This window comes from Mirounga angustirostris, unplaced genomic scaffold (assembly GCF_029215605.1).
Source record: "Mirounga angustirostris isolate CCGP_5_RB_7025 unplaced genomic scaffold, mMirAng1.0.hap1 SCAF_6, whole genome shotgun sequence".
Classification (NCBI taxonomy): domain Eukaryota; kingdom Metazoa; phylum Chordata; class Mammalia; order Carnivora; family Phocidae; genus Mirounga; species Mirounga angustirostris.
In genome coordinates, this window is record NW_026991714.1 from 96,523,178 (window position 1) to 96,545,013 (window position 21,836).

General features: G+C 35.7%; 1 protein-coding gene across 1 annotated transcript in view; it reads right to left on the reverse strand.

Moving 5' to 3' along the window:
* Positions 1-21,836, reverse strand: part of CTNNA3 (catenin alpha 3) — a 1,789,288-nt gene that overhangs the window by 641,975 nt on the left and 1,125,477 nt on the right. Inside the window, exon 10 of the mRNA XM_064594691.1 lies at positions 19,777-19,869. Within this exon, the coding sequence (XP_064450761.1) occupies positions 19,777-19,869 (93 nt within the window). The remainder of the gene's footprint in view (positions 1-19,776; positions 19,870-21,836) is intronic.

The window sequence follows — 21,836 nt, forward strand, 5'->3', positions numbered from 1 at the left end:
GTCATTGCTGTTAAATGTGTCTTGTTGATTTTTGACTCATTCTTCTAGCTTGGTAAGATATGGTGACTCATGACTTGATCATTCATAACATGAGCTTTTTCTCCCAGATTTATGTTAACCACAGATTTAATAAATTAAATTACTGGGTTTTCAAGGTACCCATACAATAATATCTCTTCATATAATGTAAGGAAAATGCTTATTACAGAATTTAGAAAATAGTAGATGTTCAATAAATGTTAGATCTTTTCCTTTCTTTAAAATAATTATTTCAAAAGGCCATAAACAAGTACAGAACTTTCTTCAGGATAAAATTGATCTCCTTACTAAAGCCCTTTGTGTTAACCTGCTGCAATTTTCCCTAATTAACACTAACACTCAGTCTCCATTTTTCTGTCTGGGACACAAAGAGGTAGAGACCTTGTCAAATACATATTGGTAAAATATACCATTGAGTCGTAATGTGTAGAATAGACAGAATGTATATGGAGGATCAAGAGGGATGGAATGAAATAGATGCAAGTTAGGTACCCACAGCGTTATGAACAAAGCCTACTCACAGGAACAGAAAACATGGATTCAAAAGAGGAAGGGATGGATATATATTGTGAGGGGGTTAAGCACCTGGTAATTAGGCATGTTTTAAAACATGAAAGGGAGACTGGAATTGATACAGGAGGCAATAGCAGCCATTGGAGAAACTTGTCTGAGATAGGATGAGAGAAGAGGGAAAAACCAGAGTCTTGAAAAGGTAATTATTGGATACATAAGAGAAGATTGCCATGGGGAAAAGCTATGACAATAATGGAGGCCAGAAGTAATAAACATCTAGATTGAAGAAATGGTAATGGTAGTGGAATGGACATTGTGACTTATAAATTCACTGCTTATAGGAGGTTAAGATAAATTGAAAGAGAATTTTGAAGACAGTACACTTAAGAAATATGTAAGGGGAAGGGGAGAACATTTGAGAATTATGACAGAATAAAACAAATTTAGATCTCTTAACTCTCAAAGTGTGGTCCCCAAATCAATGGCATCAGCATCAACTGAGAACTTGTTAAAAAAGCAATTCAGGGGGTGCCTGCATGGCTCAGTTGGTTGGGCATCCAACCCTTGGTTTCGGCTCAGGTGGTGATCTCATGTCTCGTAGGATTGAACCCCACATTGGAATCCAAGCTCAGATTCTCTCCCTCCCCCAACTCTCTTTCTCTCTCTAAAATAAATAATCTTAAAAAAAAAAGCAAATTCACAGACTCCACCCTAGACCTACTGAATTTACCAGTAGTGATAATAAAGCAATGAAGTTTGGGGGGGTGGACGCTGATTTGTAGCATTTGGGGGTTTCTGATTTCTCTGGAATATATACTCCCACCATGGCTAATTTCAAACTACCAGTACATGCAGTTAGTAAGAATACACACAATCAGCTCTCCAGACACTGTACTAGGCCACTCAAGCACATCACTGTCCCAGGTCAATCTGTAGCGTGCATCAAATCATCTGGAAGACATGTCAGAACACAGGTGGGCCACAATTACCAGGGCTTCTAATTTAGTAGGTCTGAGGTGGGACTTAAATACTTTCATTTCTAGTAAGTTCCCAGGTAGTACTGAAACTGATGGTCTGAGGACCACACTTTGAGAATCACAGCCTTAAGAGTTCCTTGCACCACTTTATTCAAAAATTTAATTAACATACAGAAAGTCTTAATTACTAAAGTCCTATTCAATCATATGTCTACTACATCTGTTTGTGACCAAAATCCAAAGAATAGTTTTCAGTCCTCATCTTCCCATTTGAATGTCAAGCAACAACTGACGTAGGTTAAACACTTACTTTTTTTTCTTTCTAGTGATGAGAACTCTTTGGATCTACTTTTATTTATTTATTTATTTATGTTTTTATTTTTTTTATTCTTATGTTAATCCCCATACATTACATCATTAGTTTTAGATGAAGTGTTCCATGATTCATTGTTTGTGCATAACACCCAGTGCTCCATGCAGAATGTGCCCTCCTCAATACCCACCACCAGGCTAACCCATCCTCCCACCCCCCTCCCCTCTAGAACCCTCAGTTTGTTTTTCAGAGTCCATCATCTCTCATGGTTCGTCTACCCCTCCGATTTCCCCCGCTTCATTCTTCCCCTCCCGCTACCTTCTTCTTTTTTTTTTCTTAACATATATTGCATTATTTGTTTCAGAGGTACAGATCTGAGATTCAACAGTCTTGCACAATTCACAGCGCTTACCAGAGCACATGCCCTCCCCAGTGTCTATCACCCAGTCACCCCATCCCTCCCACCCCACCCCCCACTCCAGCAGCCCTCAGTTTGTTTCCTGCAATTAAGAATTCCTCATATCAGTGAGATCATATGATACATGTCTTTCTCTGTTTGACTTATTTCACTCAACATAATACCCTCCAGTTCCATCCACGTCGTTACAAATCACAAGATCTCATTCCTTTTGATGGCTGCATAATATTCCATTGTATATATATATACCACATCTTCTTTATCCATTCATCTGTCGATGGACATCTTGGCTCTTTCCACAGTTTGGCTATTGTGGACATTGCTGCTATAAACATCGGGGTGCACGTACCCTTTCGGATCCCTACTTTTGTATCTTTGGGGTAAATATCCAGTAGTAAACACTTACTTTTTAAAACCCCACTTTTCCACTCTCCCACAGTCTCATGGTTTTCTTCTTGCTTCTCTGGCAATTTTTTCTCAGTTGCTTTTCGTGGGTTTCTCCTTGTCTGCCATTAGCTGAATGCTGGAGTGCCCCATAACTCCAGCCTTCCTTCTTTCCTCTTCTGAGGGCTGAATTCTCCTGTAATATATCATCCCATCCACCGATTTTAAACATCATCTATATGTTGACAGTTCCCAACTCTCCTGTCTAAACCTCCTCTCTGGACTTCACATTAGATATTTCTCCTCTGCCTGACATTTATACTTTTCTCATACTTAATATTGCTTAAATAGAACTCACCCCTCTGCTATGACATCTCCCCAAATCTTTCCCAGTTCAGTAAATGGCACCACTGTTCACTCTGATGCTTAAACCTTAACTCCCCAAGCCCATCCCTGATTGTGCTCTTTTCTCACCTATGGCATCCAATAAACCCTATAACCACTATTTCCAAAACATTTTCTTACTACTATAGGTTTCACTATCCCCACAATCACCACCATAGGTGAAGCCTCATCATTCTTTCTTAGATAACTGTAACAACCTCCTAATCCATGACTCCTTCCACTCTTGGTCCCCTGTAATCCCTGTGCCATACATCAGCCACTAATCTGATCAAATTCCTACAGCAGTACTGCATTACCTCCATAGCCTGGCCCTACATGATCTAGTCCCTGCTCTCTCCTTCCCCGACCCTACACCTCTTCACTCAAAACAGGTAGAGTTCATTCCTATCTGAAGGCTTTGGTACTTGTTCCTTCTTCGTGCAAAGGTCTTCCTCCAGGATTTTACATGACTCATGCCTTCTTGCTATAAAACTATCAAATGTCACCTCTGCATCAAGGTATTTTTTGTCCCTAATCTCCTTCTAGCTCATAACTTCTCTGACTTTCCTCATAGCGTAGCATGCAGCATGGTGGGTTAGAAAACCAGACTTCCCAGGCTCGAGTCTTAACATTCCAGCTTCTCTCTCTGACTTGGCAGGTTACATGAATTGTGGGTTTGTTTTTGTTTTTGTCTTTGGATTTTAGTTTCCTCATCTTTAAAAATGTATAAATAATAGTATCTGTCACTTAGGTTTATCGTGAGGATTAAATGAGCTAATATATAAAAAGTATTTGAGGGCGCCTGGGTGGCTCAGTCGGTTAAGCGGCTGCCTTCGGCTCAGGTCATGATCCTGGAGTCCCGGGATCGAGTCCCGCATCAGGCTCTCTGCTCAGCAGGGAGTCTGCTTCTCCCTCTGATCCTCCTCCCTCTCATGCTCTCTGTCTCAAATAAATAAATAAAATCTTTAAAAAAAAAGTATTTGAAGCAGTCTAGCATACACAAGAGTTACATAAATGTTAGCTATTATTACCCAAAAATATCTTGTTTATGTATTTGTTTTCACATTTATTATCCCCAGCTTTCATATAGAATGGAAGCTCCAAAAGGACAGGCACTTTGACTATTGTGTTTGCTACAGTATCCTCAATGCCTAGAAAAGAAGCAGGTACTCAATAAACATATGTGGAATGAATGGATGAATCTTCTGTTAAGTAGTGTAACTCCCCCCCCAAAAAAAAACAGTATCCAGGGACCTACATACAATGAAGTTAAAAACCATGCCTCCCAAAGAGGTGTTTCTATTTGCTTATGAAAACTCTTTTTTAGAAAGCCTACAAACAACTACAACAAGTGATCTCACCTCAGTCATACTTGTTCATAATGGCTTTCAAATCTTTGTCTTTGCATTTCATGATTTATAAAAAACATCTGGCAAAAATGAAAATCATAATAATTATGTATTGGCAGTTCACAGTATACTAAGCACAGAGAAATAAGGTTTCACTAGGAAGATGGCTGTCATCTCTTTATTAACTTACCAGCAAAGCTTGGCTAATAGGCACTTTCCTCCCAGGTCATAGATGTATCTGCTTAAGAGCACAACCATGAATTCTTCCTGGAATGCTAGCAGGCAGTTTTGCACTCATAAGCTGTGATAAGTCCCTTAGATTTCTGACTCATTTCCCCTGGGTGGCCTTGCATTACAATCTGCTTTCAGATCTGAGGTCCTTTCTCTCTGATTGGTATCAAAGCTATTTGGAGACCAAAGCCTCTTTCCTTAAAATGGTTTGCCTCACTATTGTATTATCCATAAAATATCTCTTTATACACAATACTGCTTGGAAGGGGCACCTGGGTGGCTCAGTTGGCTAAGAGTCTGACTCTTGATTTCAGTTTAAGTCAGATCCCAGGGTAGTGAGATTGAGCCCTGGTAGGCCTCGCACTCAGCAGGGAGTCTGCTTGAGGTTCTCTCTGGTTCCCTCTGTCCCTACCTCCCCCCCAAAATAAATAAATCTTTAAAGAATGCTGTTTGGCAAATGAAATGATACTTCTGGCAGATTATGAGGGTTGTTGAACAGGGGGAGAAAAAACTCTAAATAGAAATCAAATATTCTACTAAAAACTGGCTACAGGTGCTTTTCATTTATTTCCTTTTTTTTTTTTTTCCAGTGGGAAGGGGTGACCTCAGAGTGTTTTAAAAATAAATGTGAAGGCCTTAAAGCAAGCATTTTCCAGTTTGCCACAGTTTCTTCCAGATTTATGCCCATTAGAGTAACTTTTCTCGCTTCCTCTTTCCAAAAGCATCATTTAAATATCTTCAACATCACCACCAAAAATACTCAACAGCATTTATATGTGAGGGACAATAAGTGTACAGTTTTTGCCTATGTCACCTAGGAATGGAGGTAAAGCCTTTGGGAAATATTATTCAATCACTCACTTGCCAGATTAAAAAATAATTTGAAATGACTCCACATAACAGGCATACATACACACAAAGTCAGTGTGGATACAGAAATAAGTAAATATAACAAAATAGAAAGAAGAAGCAAATTTTACAAACACCAAGGCTAAGATAGTTACCAATACTAAATCTTAAATTTACTCCAAAGTCACCTATAATAGATACCTAAAGATAAGTACATGAAATTACATAAGTTTATTATCTGATAAAAGATCCAATGTTCTGAAGAGTATGTTTTGTTTTGTTTTATGATGGTATATTCTTTTAAAAAATAAGTATATTGCCATGGATCCTATGCAGGGTATTTTAATATATAAGAATATTTTCTTAAGAAAATAAGGATACATAGCTTAAAATAATTCAATATTTTAGACAAATTTTTCTTTCTAGCATAATCCACATATGGGTTCCAAGGAACACAATACTGCTGCAGTATCTTAAATATATGCTTTTATACCCATCTACTTACCCATAGAAAGAATCCTTTTATTTTTAAGTAAAAATTTGACTATTAAATATTTGAAAATATACCAAGAAGACATGATTAACATATTGATCCACCATTTTTTGCCCATTCTGTGAAGTAGACAAAGATGTCAACTGAGTGATTTTAGAGGGCAAGAATTATATTCCAATGTTTTCTTAGTTTTCTGGATGATTTATAAAACCCACTCAACCTCTCTGGGATCAAACCTTATTAAGTGTGATAGTTTAAAACAAATGCAAATTCTGTTTTAATAATAAAGTGATACATGAATGTCAAATAATATCACTGTTTTTTGTGAAGGATCCAAGGTCCAGAATTCTGAAATAGTAAGTCCCAAGGACATGAGGGTCAAAAAGCATTAGAGACTCAATGTCAAAAAGAAGGATTCCTGGGAAATCTTCTTTATCATCTCTTTTATGGCAAGGAGAAATAGAAAAAAAAAGCCTGTGTCCTTCAGAGGATTATGCAAATATGAATAAATAAAGCTGTGACTGTTGAAATTATTCCTCCAAAGTCAAGAAGAATATTAGTTTTCAAATCCTAAAGAATTTATTTTTTGGTTTCTTAACCTTGGGCAACTCACTTAATATCTCTGAATTTCTTCTTATATATAAAAATAGTCTAGGGGCACCTGGGTGGCTCAGTTGGTTAAGCATCTGACTCTTGATCTCAGCTCAGGTCTTTATTTTAGGCTTGTGAGTTCAAACCCAGCACTGGGCTCCACACTGGGTGTGGAGCCTACTGAAAGAGGGAAGGAAGGAAGGAAGGAAGGAAGGAAGGAAGGAAGGAAGGAAGGAAGGAAGGAAGGAAGGAAGGAAGGAAGGAAGGAAGGAAGGAAGGGAGAGAGAGAAAGAAAGAAAAGAGAGAGAGAGAAAGAAAGAGAGAAAGAAAGAAAGAAAAAGAAAGAAAGAAAGAAAGAAAGAAAGAAAGAAAGAAAGAAAGAAAGAAAGAAAGAAAGAAAGAAGAAAGAAAGAAAGAAAGAAAGAAAGAAAGAAAGAAAGAAAGAAAGAAAGAAAGAAAAAGAAAGAAAGAAAGAAAAAGAAAAGAAAAAGTCTAATAATTCTTGCATCACAAGACTGTCGCCAAGAATTAAGTATAACCCCAGTAAAACACCAGCCATATCACAGATGCAGGAGAGATAGCCATCGCTTCCTCAAAGGACTTTGTTACCAAGTGCACACATGTACCCTGCACAGAAGGTGTGATGTGCGTATGTTCAGAAGTAGATTCAGAACTTGAATGTCGCTTTCAAAGAACAGGGATTGGAGGGGGGGAAAGTATGTTATTTTGTGAGGTATTTAACTTATGTTGTCTTCCACTAGGCAAACAATATAATTTTGTTGTGGCATAAATACAATGATTTTATTTCCAAAAGAGTAGGACAAAACAAAGATTAAGTTTACTTTTAAAACTATAAACTATGCAATGTCATAATGATACCTTGCTACTTACTAGAACAACATTTTGACTCCTAAGTTCTCCAGCCAAGCTCATTCTATCTCATGGAGCAATGATCTTACAGCTTCTGGATCTCAACATGGTCCTGTTTCACTCCTCTGGATCTGATTTCTTCTGCACACTGCCTTTTATACTGAGCGCATGTGATAATGGTATGTCTGCTGAATTTGTTTCTAATTCTCCTTATCCCATTCTCCCTAGGTGACCCAGAATGACACAGTATTTTATTTTATTGAACACTGTCAGCATAGGCAGCTTTAAAACAGAAACTATAAAATTAAAAAATAATAATTGCTGGTCTACATATATGTTTTTCACATTTATTCTTAAGTCTCTTCCATTGCTCTTCTAAAATTGATATCCCCAGGTAATTGTCCTACCAAGTCTATATTCCAAGAGACTGGGAGTCAACTGCCAGTCCCAAATTTCTGGTTCAGTGTGGATCTGGAATTGGAACACTCTCCCCTTGGAGAGAAGGCAGTAAAGCCCTCTGAAACTAAACTGGAATATTGAGGTTAGTGGAAATGTCATTTACAACACATACAATGAGAGCTCAGAGCTTTTAGTTATAGAACTATAATTTGGAGCCTTGGTCATAGCACATGAGCAGGATAAATGATTGCTTATTTTGTATAAGGTGCTTTAGTCATAAGTTGTTATGACAGGTTATAGAAGTTTTCAGGATATCTGGTTATAGGTAATTTTCATTTAATCCTCAAAACAAAGTTCTTGAGAGGAACAATCATAGATATTCTCCATTTGGTTAAATATCCTGGCACTGACAGATGTTTTATTTTAGACTCACGTTTAAAATAACATTTAAAAGTAATGTGACCACCCAAATATTTTCAGCACTAATATTACCTTCTGAATTGAATAGTGATATCTGAAGTTCTAAATATATTTATTTTATTTTAGTTTTTAAATGTAAATCACATTTTATTTTGTCAATCAGAGGTAATTAAATTTGATACATACCCTCTATAAGTGTTTTAGATGGAAGGTTTTTTTTTTTGGTTTTTGGTTTTTTTTTTAGTGTTCAACAATTCATTAGTTGCAGATAACACACAGTGCTCATCACAACTGTGCCCAGATTTTTTTTTAAATCTATGTATTTAAGGATGCCTGGGTGGCTCAGTTGGTTAAGCATCTGCCTTCGGCTCAGGTCATGATCCTGGGGTCCTGGGATCGAGTCCCAGCTCTTTGCTCAGCGGGGCGTCTGCTTCTCCCTCTGTCTGCTCTGCCTGCGGCTCCCCCTGCTTGCGTTCTCTCTCTCTCTCTGACAAATAAATAAATAAAATCTTTAAAATAAATAAATCAATCTATGTATTTACGATTCATGTGTTAATCCCCTGCAAATTCAGAACACCTTACTTATTACTTATCAAAAATCTGCGATAGCTCCTATTAATATTTAGCTTTATAAGCCTGACCTACCTGAATAAAAACATTCTTTAGAGAACACTGCTAAATTGCTTAAAAACTTAATGCACAGAATAGATTCTGGAAATGAAAAGCAATATTGAAAAATAACTGGTAGTAAAGGTATGGTAAATTCTGAGGTAAAAGTCTGTGAAGTAGGACTCTCCAGTGTTTTTCTTTTCTACAATTAAGTCTACTTTTTAATTCACTGGCAAAATAAAATCTTTCCTTTTCCATGATGTCACCACAACCTCTTTTGTTAAGATCACACTGATTTCCTAATTTCCAGCTCCACCTGAGCCTTGCCAGTATTCATCCCACTGGACTTCTCTGGAGCACGGCCATTGCTGTCCACCATGCTGACATGTTCCACTTGCGCGGCTGCCACCAAGCCACACATCCCTGCCTTTCCTCCTGCTTTGATGATTGTTCTTTCTCAGATTCTTCCTCTTCTCTCCTAGATGGATTTTCTTAAGATTCTACTTTTGACCCTTTCATTTTCTCTTGCTCTTTGGCAATCTTGCCCTACATGAAAGCATTCCAACCATCATCTCTATATGCATGGCCACCATACCTAGCTATTATAGCTCAGCTTCTTGAATGTGTTTGCTATAATCTTAACTTTATGTTGAAAGTAACTTAAATATATTTAAAGCGCTACCTGAATATTTTGGTAGCACTTTAAATATATTAATTCTGTCCTAAGGTGACTCCTCTTTTATTGTATTTCCAATTTCTCCTAAACAAACAAACAAACAAACAAAAAAAAAAACAAAAAAAACATGATCTTCCCAGGTGCCAGGCTAAATAAACCCTCAAATTTATCCTCTTTTGCCTCCATCATTACTATAATCTCATGTTGTTTTCAATTTCTGGTCAATTTATATAGTCTATTTACAATGTGTCCTATCTTATAAATTTTTATTCCTGTGTCCCTTATTCAAATTCTGACTTTTGTATATAATACTCTATAATCTCTTCGCTGGTCCTGCCTATCGCATTTTCCATTCAGTTGACACAGTTTCCAGATAATTTCCCAGGAAGCACAGCTGTGATAATGTCACTCTTCTACTCAAAACCTATCATGACTTGCCATCCTCTACTAAATTCCAAATCTAAATTCCTTCACTTAGAAGTAAGGACTAAGGCCTATATTTCAATTGTGTATCCAACATCTCCCTTTTCCACAGCCCATGGCCTCCCACTTTTTCTCACATGGGGCAGTATCCCCTAGGAGGAACTTGGAAATGTGTGAAGGCATTTTCCGTTATCACAGAAACTGAGCTGGGAGGTGGTGGTTGTGTATTTAGTGCCCCAGATTCTGAATTTTCTGGCAGGCAGATCCCCACTGTTGTGTCTCACACAACAAAGAATTATTCCACGGAAAATGTCAAGAGCTTTCCTGTTAAGAAACAATGTAGCTTACACAGATCCAGTTACTCATTTTTAAAATTTCTCTTATATGTTTTTCCATCTTCTTTGCCTAGAATGCCCTTTTCATATTTTCCCAAATGTTCAAATCTGGCTTATCCCTTAAGGCCTATAGAATATGTCACTTTTCTGAGAGCCCTCCCTGAATCCCCTAACTGACATGAATCTTTAACTCCCACAGCATTTCAAAATATCCTTCTCTAATAACATTTTCATTTTTACCTGGATGATACATTTTCCCTTCTCATTGGAAACAATGTAAGCAAAGCTCCATCTTTGTTTTTCTCCATAACTAGACCATTGTCTGGGCTGGTACAGGTTATTTATACTCATGTGCTTACTATCACAGCACATACCATGAGTGTAAATCAGGGCTCCAGCATAGTCTCTGTTTTGTGATTAATTTAGAAATTCTTGCCTCAGCCTGCATACTAAATCATACTTAGTCCTGGCTACTTGTTTCAAGTCATTATCTAATTTGTGACCTCACTTCCCCACTTGAATTTAATGTCTATGACTTCTCTTCCACAACTCTGTCTCTTCTTCTAGGACACAACACCTCAGATTTTCTTAGATAAAGCCCCTTCTCAATGAACTCAGAACTTATTCCTCAGACTTGCTTTACTGGGTACCCCATGAATCCCCAACTCCTGCCCCTGGCTCACCCTAGATTTATGGGTTCTCCAAGTAGGTGGTCAGCAAATATTTTTTGAATCAAGATATCCTTGGTGTGAGTGGAAGGGAGTGGCTGATTACATAATTGGGACAGGATGCAAAACAATGATAGTACAATAACACAGACCTTAGTTTACAGCTTGGAAAGCAATTGTGTTCATAGCTGCATTCAATATCATGGCATCACCAAGAAAAGACTGATCCTGGTTTTCCACTCTGAAATCACCCTAGACAGTCTTGAGAATCAACCATTCTATCATAATCAGCTTCTTTAAAAAATGATCACTTAATTTTAGCCTTCTTATTGTCTTGTATGACTCTTGGTTTCCATTTTTTTTTTTTTTTTTGCCATTCTCTTAAGAGAAAAGAAATAAATTAGGTATAATTGTAAAAAGCCTGTCACAACACTTATAGGTACACTCTGGGATTCTTAAAGAATATGATTATTTCAAATTGACTGAGTCCTATATCGTTTAGTTGCAAACAAAACATCCATCATCATCATCATCTATAGAAAATGAAAGAAAACATATCTGCTTCCCCAGAGCATGATTCTGAGAAAATTAAGTGCTTTCAATTCATAGATATGACAGTTTCTTGATCACAAAAACAAACAAACAGAATTCCAGACAAATTAGGATATGGTTTTTATTTGAAAGAGATAGCCCGATACCCTTACTGAAATGTGTGCTGAAGACAGTAACACATCATAACTTAATCAGAACAAGCCGCTATTATAACAAAAGAACCCCGTCCATTCTGGAGGAGATAATGCCAGTCACTTCATATGATTTGTACTTCAAAGAGATAGTGTCATATGGGGACCTTTTATGACTTCGGTTAGAAACTGGGAGTTTCTATACCTCCCAGAGAACAGAAAAGGGTAAGGAATAGTGCTGGTTTTCAGCATCCACTCCCCAGTGTCTACAATACAAAATAAGTTCATGTGGATAGAATCATTCACTTCATAAATATGTACTAAGTACCTAATATGTGTCAGGCATTATTTTTAGGCTACATCAGTGCACCCAAAATTCCTACCCTCATGGAGGTTATATTTTTCCATGTTTAGATATGAATACAGGTGATGTCCACTGCATACCCTCCCCAAGGTACTTTGTTCTTTTTATACTTCACAAACTTCTATGTCTGAGGCAAACTTGACTTTTGTCTCTACTTTTTAACACACTCAATATACAACCCTTTTAGGAAGTAATTATTGATTTATAATAGGTAACTTGTAAAAATATATCTCCAAGCACATCACTGAAAATAAACTAGATGCCTTTACAAACTGTTTTAGCTCTGTCAAGTCATCATATAACATAGCATTTGATGAGAGGGATAAACAGAAGATATAACAAAGCTGTATTAGATATTGATTCAAACATGACAGTCATTAGAAAACTTAACTTGATTTTGGAAAATCTAAGCACTTGTGAGAGTCTGCCTAATTAAGTATAAGTATATTCACCACAGGGAAAATACCCTAGGTTTTCACCATGTGTTTATTAATTAAGGAATCTTACTGACAAAAAAAAAAAAAAAAAAAAGCATGACATCTAATACCTCTACCACCCCAATAATAAAATTCTGTTTCTAACATCTTTGACAAGGCACAGCCTATTTGGCTTTTGGTTAAATACTTCTTGTGGTTAGGTAATAATTCACTACACTTAAAACAACTCATTGTTTTTCTGCTTAGCCTTTAAATTGCAGGGCCTGAACCAAACATGGTGTTCTAGATATGGACAGCCCCAAACCAAGTACACTGGAAATTTCCCCCTATTTCACAAGCTAAGCATCATAATCATTTTAAAGCTATAAGATGGTCCCCATATCATGCTACTGACATATAGTTACCTAAATTAGTACTTTTAATTTTCTGGATTTTTCAGGCCACAAATATTTTTGAAAGAAGTTAAGTAGAGGGGAAAGGGAAGTAACTGACACAGGGTTGGGAAGTTTTTATTTTGCTAAGTAAAGAAATAACCATATGAAAAGTTATTATCTACTTTCATTATTATTTCATAAATCAAATGTTTTTGATGAATATCAAACAAGTAGAAAGTACATCAGTTTCTAATAGAAAGTTGAATAAGTTTTACTTTATGAAAAAAGCTGACCTAATTACTGACCTAATTTCAATATACACCATGAAAATGCTTTCATGGACCAGTGTTTGAACTCATTGAACTAGATAGCAAATGCCCCTCTTAATTCCTGATGCCCCAGCTTTTGGTAAGCATTGTTTTCCCTATCCATTCGTACAATAGATTTTATTTAACCTAAAGTCCTGACTTTATATTTACCCTTATTAAATTTAGTTTATGAGCTTTGAAACATTAGTCCAAATTATCAACATATTTTAGAAACTTGAATTCTATCTTTCTCATTTTTATTCTATATGTAAATATAAAATGTTTACTTTTAAAATATCCTTCCAAGTCCTTTTTAAAAATTTTATTTTATTATGTTATGTTAATCACCATACAATACATCATTAGTTTTTGATGTGGTGATCTACGATTCATTGTTTTCATATAACACCCAGTGCTCCACGCAGTAGTTCCCTCCTTAATACCCATCACCCCACCCCCCTTCCCTCTAAAACCCTGTTTGTTTTTAAGATAGAATAAGCGTAAGTCCTATAGATAGTTTTATCTTTCCACCAGGTTGAGTTCAAACAACTATGCTATTTCAGAAATGCTATCATTCAGATCACATTTCTCTTCTTTATATAAAGGATCCATTAGAGGATCTCAGGATTGGGCATTAAGAGGCTTGTAGGCAAACTTCTCACCCAAGGCTTGTACTCCTTTTATAATAGCTTGGTCAAATAGTCACTCTCCTTGTGTTTGAATGTCTGTGGCATCGAGAAATTCCAAATTCCTCCTCAACAAAGTCCAATTCCTTTCAGCATAGCTCTGTTAGAGAGCATCTCTCATTCTCTATTGAGACGAAACTTGTATCCTTATAGTTCCTACTCAGAGACTGTAGAGCTCTACCCCTCAGGAATCTTCAGAACAAGTCTTTTGCATCATAGCCCTTTAAAGATTAGGTGACAGTGACGATGTTTCTTGAAGTCTTACCTTTTCCTTCCTAGAAATTCCCTGTTGCTTTTATGAGTTTTCATATGACATAGTTTCAAGTCTTGTCACTATTTCTAATATCCTCTGCTATATAGGCTCCAAGTGACAATTCTTTTTTAAATGTGACACAGGTAAGTGTGCAAGCACTATAGCTCTAGTCCTTGAGGCACAGTAAGAGCCGGGGTGATCCAACTCACTGAAACCTCGGTGAGTTCAGTTGTTTTTAACAAACAGGAATTAAATGTTGCCCTATCAGCTCCTCTTGATCCCATGTGTTCTCAGCCTGACTTACTCTAGAGTCAATCTAGCAATATTTTTAACTGGTTGGGTTTTATTTAGAAATTAATAAAATACCTACTCATGGTTAAATTGAGAGTTCTAAAAGAAATAAAATGAACTATAAAACTATCCTCCTTGTTTTTTGTCTCCAGGCTCACTTTCCTGGAAGTAACTACTATTAAAATTCTCATGAGAAACTTTTTGAAAATTTTCCTATGACTACACAAACATATGGCTCAATCTATCTCCTTTTTTTTCCCACATAAATGGGATAATATACATACTCATTTGAAATTTGCCTTTTTTACTTATCTTGGGTATCTTCCATACCAAAACATATATTGAGCCGACTTACTACTTGACACAGTTCTTAACACTCTCTGCTAACAGGCATGTAGGTTGGTTCCAGCTTTTGTCATTATAAGTCAAGCTGCATAAAAACCTTACTAGACTTCTGTGCAAGTGCACATATATAGCTATACCATAAATTGCTGGAAGTCAAATAAGTGAACCTAAATGTATGTGCAAAAGTAGAGCTTACACAGATGGGCACTTATACACACACACACACAAAATTGGGTTACACTCCAGACCCACTAATTCTGAATTTCAGGATGCACTAAATTAAAATATGTACAGTTTAAAGAATAATTTTGAAATATAGAGAAGGTTGAGAGTAAGTTTTAGAATTTATTCTTTGATGAAAAGATGTTAAATCATATTGGGTTTTTTTCTGACAGCCATACTGCACTGTTGATTCACATTAAGATTACTATCAACTAAAATCTCTTCGCTTTGGGAAGGGTAAATTTAGCTAAGCCATAACTCTTCCATTCTCTATTTTGTAATTTGTTTCATAGTGCCCAATATGTATGGTTTAGTATTTATACCTATTACATTTCATCTGGATACTGAGATTTAGTTCATATTCTAGAATATCCAAATTCTTTGTGACTAGAGTCTTTCAGCTAATATATGCCCTTTATTCTCATATTTTTAACTGAAAATTTTAAGAATATTATTTTTATAGTCTTATCCAAATCATTAGGAGAGCACTGAAATGAGCTAAACCAAGAGTAGATCACTGAAGCCCACTAGCACAGAGCTCACCCCTGGTTAGCAACTATACATTAATCAGCCATTTTAGGACTTTTTTCATGAGCTACAACTCAAACTAATTATACTGTCATTTTTTTCCATGTTGTCAAAAAGAATACACACCATGTTAGGAAAAGTTTCACAAAAGGTGTTGCCAAAAACCTTGCTGCCCTTTATAAATATAGAATGATTTATCATTCTAGAGACCATCATTTATATGCTGCCTATATATGCTGCATTTCTGCTAGGTACGGGGCTGTAAGTAGTGAAAAGGAAGACTAAATCATTGCCTTCATGAACTTTATGTTTGAGTGTGGAAAATGTATAATGAAAGTAAAAAAATAATATAAAATATAACTTCAGGTTGTGATAGAGACTCTAAAATAAATAAATATGGTGACATAATGGGGTATAAGCTGGAGGAGTGACTTATGAAGATTGATCTCTGAGAAGATGATATTTGAGCTGAGTCCTTACAAAATGAACATAACAGGAGCTGACCATATGGGAAAAAAAGCACTGGGAAATTATTATGTGCAAACTCCCTCAGATGGGAAGGAATGTACTGTATTCTAGAAATAGAAAGGCCAATATGCAGAGACCCAATGAGTGAAAAGGGAAATAATTCAGGGTGGGGCTGGGAGTCAGGCAGTAGGAAGTTTATATAAGTCTGAATAAGACATAAAAAATGTTTGAATTTTGGGCGCCTGGGTGGCTCAGATGGTTAAGCGTCTGCCTTCGGCTCAGGTCATGATCCCAGGGTCCTGGGATCGAGTCCCACATCGGGCTCCCGGGTCAGCGGGGAGCCTGCTTCTCCCTCTGACCCTTTCCCCTCTCATGCTGTTTCTCTCTCGCTCGGTCCCTAAAAAATAAATAAAATCTTTAAAAAAAAAAAAAAAGAAGTTTGAATTTTACTGTAAAAGCTAAGAAAAGCAATTGCTATTATAAACATCTTTAAAATTTACTTCAGTTTTTAGATAGAAAGTAGGTTAAAGAGATATAAGTATAAGCATGGAAACCATATAAAATGTTACTATGGTCTAAGAGATGATGGCTGGTGGTATAGGCTGAGATGCTGACAGATAAGCTGGAGAAAAGTATATAGATTCAAGATAAATATTTTTGATGAGATCGATAGGACTAGTTAATGGCTTCAATAGGAAAACAGCCATTAGATATCATTAGAATATAAACTTCACAAGAACAAGGATTTTCATCTGTTTGTTTTCTTTACTATTTACCCTCCAGATACCTAAAGAATACCTATCACATAGTATATGTTCAATAAATATTTACTGAGCAAAGAAAGAAAAGCTTACAGGTTTTTCCCAAGAGCAACCAGGCAAAGAGCCATGCCATTAACTAAAATCAGTAAGACTGAAGAAGTAGCAGAATGAGATGCGAATGGAACAATCAGGAGTTCCATTTTGGCTAAAGTGTTAGATGTCTTCTAGATGTCAAAGCGCAAATGTCAAGACTATATTATATCTGAGTGTGATCTTTAGGGGAGAGATCTGTCCTGGAGAGAAAATTTTGGAAGCCATCAGCATGTAGTCATGGAATTTATTGTACTGAATAATAAAAATCTAAAGAGCCCCTGAAGGACATTTAAAAAAAAGATTGATTATGGAGATACATAAAGCATTTAAAATAACATTTACTAATAAAACATTTATTAATGGAAAGCCTCAGTATCTTGAAGAGCCATTACTCCTAAAATAATCTAAAATTCAAGATATCTTAACAATTTCAATAAAAATTCTAATGTACTTTCATGGAACTTGACAAGTTGATCTTGAAAGTTATATGAACAAGCATAAAGTAAGAGCAATAAACAAACAAATAAACAAAAAACCACCACCAATAACAACAAAAAAACAAGGTGAGCCAATTTACCTAGAGATACCAGATTTAGTATAAAATCATAATTAAGACACTGCAATACTGATGCAGGTACAAAGAAATAGACCAGTGGAATAGAATAGAGAGCCCAGAAAATAGAGATACCCTATGACCCAGCAATTGCACTACTGGGTATTTACCCCAAAGATATGAATGTAGGGATCCAAAGGTGTACATGCACCCCGATGTTTATAGCAGCAATGTCCACAATAGCCAAACTATGGAAAGAGCCCAGATATCCATCAAAAGATGAATGGATAAAGAAGATGTGGTATTTTATATATATATAAAATATATATATATTTTCAGGCACCCTTGAAATGTATTTTAATTTACCTATCAATCTATATTTACATATGGAATACTAGTAAATAAATTACACATTTGTTATATATGTATTATACATGTATAATGCATTTTATAAAACATGTAGATGTATGCATGTATTACAAATATGTATAGTATATACATATATGTGTATACAAATATATATAAAACAATAAAAATGTTTTAAAAAGTTTGTGCATGTGTGTGAAACAATGATAGCATTTTACATTACTTGGGAAAGGATCAACTATTTAATACATGATGGTGGCCCAACGGTTAGCACTGTAAAAAAAAAAAAAATCCCTACCTCAGACATAAAAATAAATTTTAGATGAAGTAAAGATCTAAATGTTAAATAATACTTCAGCCTTTTTGGGGGTGCCTGGGTGGCTCAGTCATTGAGCACCCACCTTGGGCTCAGGTCCTGATCCCAGGGTCCTGGGATCGAGCCCCGCACTGGGCTCCCTGCTCGGGGGGAAGCCTGCTTCTCCCTCTCCCACTCCCCCTGCTTGTGTTCCTGCTCTTACTATCACTCTCTCTGTCAAATAAATTAGAAAAAAAAATACTTCTGCCTTTTTTAAAGAAACTGTGAAAACTATGTAACATTTTTGTTGGGAGAATTTCTTAACAAGGCACAAACCAACAAATCATTATACAGGGTAGATGCTCAATAAATATCTATCGAAGTAATTAAAAGATGGATCATTAAAGTTCCTAAAATCTTCAGTGATCAAAATATTATTTTAAAAGTTAAAAGAAAAGCTATAGTCAACAGAAGATATTTTTTAAAACCTAAACAATCTAGAGGGGGTTGGGGGCATGCATTAGCCTGGTGATGGGTATTAAAGAAGGCAAGTACCGAATGGAGCACAGGGTGTTATACGCAAACAATGAATCAAAAACTAATGATGTCATGTATGGTGATTAACATAACAATAAAATAAAATAAAATTAAATTAAATTTAAAAACCTAAGCAATGTAATTAAAAAAAAAAAGACAACCTAACTAAAAGTAGCAAAGGATTTAGGCAATTCACAGAGTTAGAAAACCAAATGGTTAACAAACATTTGAAAAATGTTCCCTTTAGTAATCAGAAAATTATAAATGAAAACCAATGAGATATATTTAATACTCTTCAGATTCAAAAGGCACTTTAAAAGGTGGCAGTATCAAATGCAATCCATAGTATAGAGAAACGCGAACTCTCCTAGACCGCGGAAGGGGAGTATTAATGATTCAACCCCTTTGGAGATCCCACGGCAGTATCCCAATTCCTAGTGAGATCTCACAGAAAACTGTCATCAGTTGCGAGATCTCAGCTGTAGGTCTTCTGGACCCCACTTCTCCAGCCAGTTTTTACTTGTTAATCAACATTAAGTCCAAAGGAGGAGTCTCCCTTACTGTTTCCTCAATATTCTTAGAGATGAAATTATCAGTAAGGTAAATCAAGAATTTAATAAATATACCACTTTTAGAAAGATGAGAATCTCAGCAGATATCCAGAGACTTGAAATCTCTAATCATTGTTATATTTCACATCCTTACAACATTTGTGATCTTTATGAGGAAGTAATTATCCATATTATCTCTCAATTATTCTAAGACAAGGTGTTTAAGATTGCCCTTAGGTGTATACTGATTCATGGTTCAAGACACTATCCTAGAAATAATTCCCTAAAAATATGTTGCTTTTCAGATAACAAACAAATGAAAACTTCTGAATTGCAGACAAGAAAACATTTCTTGGCTTTTTTCAAACTCATGTCTTCTTTGAATAAAAGAGGGGAAAAGAAGTCATTCCTTTCATATTCTGAGATTTCAAAATTAATAATGACTAAAAATAAAATCGTTGGACAAACCCCTGCTTTGATTTCACACTGTACCTTTCTCTCAGAAAATTCTGATATGGTCCCTTAGGGAATGTTATAAGAACCAGGTGCTAAGTAAAGAACTTGGTGCTTAGTAAAGAATAAATCATGACCTTAGGACAAGTCATCTTCTGTGTTTAAAATAAATATCTTAATATACTTTCATATATATAAAGGTCTGAAGTATTATATATAATTTTTATAGTTAGTTTAATGGAAGAGACAGCAACTTAGTTATCATACCTGTGGACACAAGGTTTCTAGGTGATTGGCCGCAATTTTGACAATTTTAATTCCATCTTCATTTGTTGACATGGAACAAGCAAGATTTGCCACCTTAAATACAATCCAAAATAATGGAAATTATTTCAGATTATTAAGGAAATGCAGAAACATTTGTTATCCTAAATAAGTTAGAGCATGTACATACTCATTGAAAAATCTCAGTGATAAACAACAGCTTTCTCATAAATGTCACTGCTATCTGTTTTATGGAAGTACTCAGAGAATCTATTAAAACAATTAACAACAAAGGGCTCTAGAAAATTGTTTAAAACAAAAAGGAAGACAGATGAGTGAATCAGTCAACCCTATCCAGTCTCTTGGTATCAATATCTAACCCATAATAAGATGCCAACTATTATGGTTTCCTATAGGACTGGAAAAAAAAAAGTTTATCTTTGGATTGAATGCTAACAGGTTCTTGGAATCTCATACAATTATGATTTTTTTAAGTTTGTAATTGTTTTATTATTATTTTTTCATTCCCCAGCAGTCTATCATGCATACTTAAGTTGCATTAAGCATGACTATATCTTTGCTCATGTTTTATCCAGCATCAAATATATTACAAAGCTGGACAAATACAAGATAATTAATTTCTTCTTCCTGTTCTTGCTTTTCTACTACAACTTCATGGGCACTGTTTGACATTCCAGCAGTCAATTTGATTCAAGCATTAGTAACACGTAAGTTCCCTTATACATTACTCCTTTTGAAACTTGCACTGTTTTCCAGTGAAATGGGTGATCTTTTAAATAATCACCTTAAGGTCCATTACCTAAACCCAGTATTTACAGATACTTTCTTTATACCATGAAAGAGCCATGAGAAAGAGTATGGGATTCCTTGCCCTTCCTTTGGCCCTCACCCTTACTCAACATTGTTCTTGCTAGCAGCTGAGTGTGTCCAGCTGCAATGTTTCCTCTGATCTACAAGTTACGTCGTTGTCTTCATCACTGCAAGGAAATAGCTTTTCTATCATTTTTCTAACCTTCCTAACGTCTCTGTTGGTTATTACATAATTCAACACATTGCAGGTTTTACTACTCAAATCCAAAATACATTCAGTTGCAGAAAACCACACTTTAGCTGCACACAATAGAAGCAGACAACACATATATCCTTGCATCACAACTGTAGAGTACCACAAAATGTAACTTAAGTAGATTTATAGTCTGCTTTTTTATAGCATTACTTTTAATATGTGAACCATGAAACAATTCCTTGATTTGCATTTACATATAATGAAATAAAAGCCATACATTATTTAACTGTGGAAGGGCATTGTTCACTTTATGAATGTATATGAAAATGGCTTCCTTGACAAGGGCTTTTGTTGGCTTGAAGGTCACAATGCTTCGACTTTCATATCTGACGTACAATTAGCACACCTGTGAATTATTTGAAAAGGGCAGTAGTTTCAGCATGCCTTCCCGCCTCCAAGCCCCACTCGCGGAAAGTATGATTCAGCAATCTAATCACTTTGACATGTCTTCTAATAATTTGCACTGCTCTGAAGAAAATATCTATCTATAAATTTGAGTGCTGTTTCTTTTTAGTAAAATTTTAAAAATTAGAAATTATTGGTTCAATCTTCTGGTCAAATCAAATGAATGCTGGTTAATCCAAAGTTTAAAAATTATAAAAACATGCCCCAAATACTCTTTTCTTTATTTTTTAATGGATCATCTTTCTCTTTTTTTTTCCCCTTTTAAAAACAGACATTCTTGGTACTGGACATTTGCTGGACACCATGTTTATTGTAAGCCAATTGAGTGACTAACGTAATGTGGAAATCATCCTAATCACAAAAGTTCTGTTTACATGAGTAGACTTAAGTTTTAGAAAATTCTCAATTGAAAATGCAACACAGCTAAATGTTTTCTACTCAATTAATAATCATCCTAACACTCTGTCCTCCTTTATTCAGACAGACTTGAAATTATCCTTACCAGAACTGTTTTATGTCAGATAAATTTTCTAAATAATCAAGTGCTATTTCCAGGTTATGGCAAGTGGAG